This window comes from Marmota monax, unplaced genomic scaffold, assembly GCF_021218885.2.
Source record: "Marmota monax isolate L192 unplaced genomic scaffold, Marmota_monax_Labrador192_F-V1.1 WCK01_AAM20220418_F8-fsc00076, whole genome shotgun sequence".
NCBI lineage: Eukaryota > Metazoa > Chordata > Mammalia > Rodentia > Sciuridae > Marmota > Marmota monax.
In genome coordinates, this window is record NW_026692843.1 from 9,010,807 (window position 1) to 9,015,542 (window position 4,736).

Sequence of the window (4,736 nt, forward strand, 5' to 3'; positions counted from 1 at the left end):
ATTAACTCTAGAATAAGGACATGTTCTTCTTGGGTGACAAGGACTCTAGAATAAGGCCATTCCCTTCCTCCCCCAAGATGACAAGCAGCAACTAGCTGACACCCACAGGCATTCTGGCCTTTCCTGCCGGCACAGGTGTGATCTATGTTGTCCCTTCACTTGCTCCCCAGGATGTTGGGCCTGCCTGGTGAGTAGACTCCAAAGAGGGTGGGGAAGGCCAGTGCCTCGGTTCCTCAGCCCCCTTCCTGGCTACCTGGTTGCCCGACACAGCGACATGGTCTGGAGCCAAGGCCAGAACATGTCCACGCAGGGGCCCTTCATCCTTTTGGGTTTCCCGGGGCCCAAGAGCCAGCGTGTGGGGCTCTTCTTGCTCTCCCTGGTCATGTACCTGCTCACTGTGGCTGGGAATCTGGCCATCATCTCCCTGGTCGTGGCCCACCGCCGCCTCCAGACACCCATGTACTTCTTCCTGTGCAACCTCTCCTTCCTGGAGATCTGGTTCACCACGGCCTGTGTGCCCAAGACGCTGGACATCTTCGCCTCTCGGGTTGGAGCCATCTCCGTGGCAGGCTGTGCGGCGCAGATGTACTTTGTCTTCTCGCTGGGTTGCACCGAGTACTTCCTGCTGGCCGCGATGGCCTATGACCGCTATCTGGCCATCTGCCTGCCGCTGTGCTACGGCGGCATCATGACGCCTGGCCTGGCGGCGTGGCTCACGCTGGGCTCCTGACTGTGCGGCTTCTCCGCCATCGCGGTACTCGCCGCGCTCATCGCACGCCTCTCCTTCTGCAGCTCACGCGTCATCAACCACTTCTTCTGCGACATCGCGCCCTGGATCGTGCTGTCCTGCACCGACACGCGGGTGGTGGAGCTGGCGTCCTTCAGCATCGCCTTCTGTGTCATCCTGGGCTCGTGCTGCGTCACGCTGGTCTCCTACATCCACATTATCGTCACCATCGTCAGGATCCCTTCTACGCAGGGCCGGTACCGCGCTTTCTCCACCTGCTCATCCCATCTCTCGGTGGTGCTCATCTGGTACGGCTCCACCATCTTCCTGCATGTGAGGACCTCGGTGGAGAGCTCCCTGGACCTGACCAAGGCTGTCACGGTGCTCAACACCATCGTCACACCAGTGCTGAACCCCTTCATATACACTCTGCGGAACAGGGATGTGAAGGAGGCTCTGCGTAGGACCATGAGGGCGAAGTGAGGGGCGAGCTTCCCCCTGCCCTCCCCCTTGGTCGCTCTGCAGGGTGGGAGTCTGTTCTGGGACAACTACCCCACCCCTGTGGCTGAGTAGTGTCCATCACTGCCTGGATCGTCCTTGGGCCTTTGTCGTCCATAAAGTTGTACAGCCCCCCTGGAAGGGGGGGGGGGTTTCTACTTCCATCACAGGGTTTGCCCAGAGGCTGGGGCTCAGGGTCCAGGCAAATTCTGGAAGAGAAATAGGGTGCAAGCCCCCAGGAGGTGTCTCCATAGTGCAGTTGCCAGGCCCTCAGCTCCAGGGGCTGGTCAGCCTCTGAGACCTGGTCATATGGTCTGGGACCAACAGACTCTCTACCACCGCCCAGACTTCACCACCCCTACCTGGGGTCTCCAGAGGTGCTCACTTGGAAAAGCACACCTGAGCCCTCTGCAGGGGGCTGTCAGGGGCTGACTACAGTGGCCAGAGCACAGATGGACACACTGTGGAAGCCTCTCTGAGGGGCCTGCACAGCCTGCAAGGGCTGCTTAGGATCACTGTGTGGCTTGCCTCACACTGGGGGTCCTCAGAGCACAACTGCCAGGTCTCCACCATCCACAGGCCCTGAACTGTGGGAACAGAGGTACAGGAGGGGTCAGAGTCAGGCTGGGGCTCTGTGCAGCTCAAGAGACCTGTTGGCTTCAGGCTCTGGTCAGACCCTCTAAGAGGACAGCCTGTTCTTACTTATTCTTGGAGCAATGTGGGTGGGGCTAGAAACAAATGACTTGGGCCAGTTATGTAACCACTGCACACCTCTGTTGCTTCATCTGTGAGCCCTGTGAAATTGCCATCTGGTGGATCCCTTGTCACATGAGATGACAATGTGTCCAGCTTAGGCCCCAGGAGTGGGCCCAGGAAGGGCTACTCTAAGGGTTATTTTCATAATTTAGCAGAACCATGTATAGGTTATCCCCCTTGTCTTTCTTATTTTATCTGAGATGACTGACAGGGGCACTGTCCTCTACCCAAAATCCACTCTGATCTTTCAGCTATCAAGGACCCCTGAGAACTAGACTCTCTCTAGTTGGCCTGGATAAAAAATGAGGGGTGGTTACTTGGAACTTAGCAGGGCCCAGTAAAACTGAGTTTGCACTTGGAGCTACAGGTCCACCCAGGCCCCATGGTTGGCTGTGTGGTCATCCAGGTGGCGGGGGCATGAGACGGCTGAGCCCTAGCAGTGGGCTGGATTAGAGCTGCTGTGCAGAGGGTCCGAGCCCCAGCCCTACTGCCCTCTCTGCTTCTTAGGGGGTACTGGAGCTTCCCAGAGCTGAAGCAGGGCCTGCTGATGGGGTCCCTGGGTCTTGGCTCAAATACCACTTTTCGGGCTTATCACAGACCTGCCTCCTTTAACTGGCCTTCATCTCCTGTCCCTGTCCATTCCTCTTCAAGGTCCAATCTAATGCCTCTGTGCTCTGCCCTCTCCTCCGGTGTGGGAGCCTAGGTGGGGTTTGGGTTCTGATGGCTCCTCTTTGCAGTGACCTGTGCCCAGGATAGGGCAGGCCACAGGGGCCTGTAGGCATCTGCCCAGGGCCTGGAGGAACCATCACCCATGCCAAAGTTGGTGTTCCCACAGGCCTCCTTCTTCTGGGGCCAGAGAACACACCAACCCCAGGGACTGCACACTAGGCCATCCGTGGCTACTGATAACTGTGTAGTGTTTGTGCTTTTTTTTGTGGTACCAGGGATTGCACTCAGAGGCACTTGACCACTGAGCCACATCCCAGACCTATTTTGTATTTTATTTAGAGACAGGGTCTCACTGAGTTGCTTAGCACCTTGCCATTGCTGAGGCTGGCTTTGAACTCACGATTCGCCTGTCTCAGCCGCCTGAGCCACTGGGATTACAGGCATGCGCCACTGTGCCAGGCCATGTTTGTGCTTTTGTGCAGTTACTTTTCAAGTGAATTAACAAGCACCCTGATTTCATCAGTTCATGTCTTTGCTACCTAGATGGGGTCAGTAAAGGCCCATATTATAAGGGCTTGATGATCTCTCAGCTACACCTGGGGGAGAGGGGCAGTGGTGGGAGAAGCAGGAACCCACACTGGGACCTGCTGTGCCGCAGCCACAGACCGCAGCAGGGCAACCTCCTCCTTCATTGCTGCAGACTAGCTAGAGGCCAGAGATGCTGAGAAGCAGCACCAGTGTCATCTGGAGTGCAAGACCCTGCTTCACTTCTGGAGGGCGGGGCCCTCAGATCCTGGGAGGAACAATTCACAGGAGAAAAGACCTATTTGTTTTTATAATCAAATATTTATTCGTATTATCAATTCAGTAATTAATAGGGACTCGAGTGTCCTTTCTCATATAGAGAAACAAAAAGCAATTGGGTGGTGGGGGGTTGTAGGGGAAGAGGTCTATCGGGCTATTTTCCAATCTATAGATATGTAGTAATAACAGCCAACAATTACACCGTGTTTGCCAAGTTCCGGCAACTCACAAGCATATTTGCAGATTGTAACTAATGTGAGCTGCACAATAGCTATGTAGGAGAGATACCATCATTAACCCCACTTTACAGATAAAGAATGTGATACCAATGGGCTCAGGAACTTGTCCCAAGTCACATAATTAAAATGCAGCATAGGTGGGATTTAGCTGGGGCAGGCTGTCTTCAGAGTCCCTGCACCAATGCAGAGTGCTGCTCTGTTTCTCCTGCACAGCAAAGTAGTACGATGCCAGTGGGAATGGGAAACTTTACATTTGAACAGGGTCTGAAAACCATGTAATGAGCATTGTATTAGCAGTTCTATTTCCATTTCTTAAATAGTTAAAACCATTTTTATGCCATTTTCTTGTCTATTGGACACCACCAGTTTAAAGAGGAACAAAACAGGAAAACCTCCAGTTAAAAAGATTTCAGATAAGTATATTTCAGGAAATAATAATTATACATTCAAAGGAATGTTGGTCTCTTTGAATTGCCCCTCATAAGCTAGACTCTTACTTAGCAGTTCTAGAATTTCCCCCTAATTCAGAACAATGATCCTTGCATGGGGGTGCATTTAGAACTGCATGTGTGTGCACTGTATGTCATGCACACGTTCTCAATCGTGGACAACTTCTGTTCTCTGAAGATGGACTTTATTTGCAGATAATCAAAGTATTTGAGCCAAGTTGAATTACAATTAACAATATTTATTTGAAGTAAAAAGAAGTTTGGGCTGAAAATAATGAAGTGGCCTTTTAAACATGCGGTTATCAACCATGACATTTACTTTTTTTTTAAAGAGAGAGAGAGAGAGAGAGAGAGAGAGAGAGAGAGAGAGAGAGGGAGAGAGAGAGAGAGTTTTTAATATTTATTTTTTAGTTTTAGTTTTTGGTGGACACAACATCTTTATTTTATTTTTATGTGGTGCTGAGGATCGAATCCAGTGCCCCGTGAATGCCAGGTGAGTGCCACATCCCCAGCCCCCATGACATTTACTTTTGCTAACAAAGGATCCAGATATCTTTGAGATTTAATTCCAGAAGGTTGGACGTCTCCCTCCAT

At 52.0% G+C, this 4,736-nt stretch overlaps 1 protein-coding gene across 1 annotated transcript; it reads left to right on the forward strand.

Moving 5' to 3' along the window:
- Window positions 1-274: 274 nt before the first annotated feature.
- LOC124095553 (olfactory receptor 287-like) lies at window positions 275-1,210 on the forward strand. The gene is given in 1 exon segment (XM_046448730.1): window positions 275-1,210. A coding segment is annotated over 1 exon segment (936 nt).
- The last annotated feature ends 3,526 nt before the right edge of the window (window positions 1,211-4,736 follow it).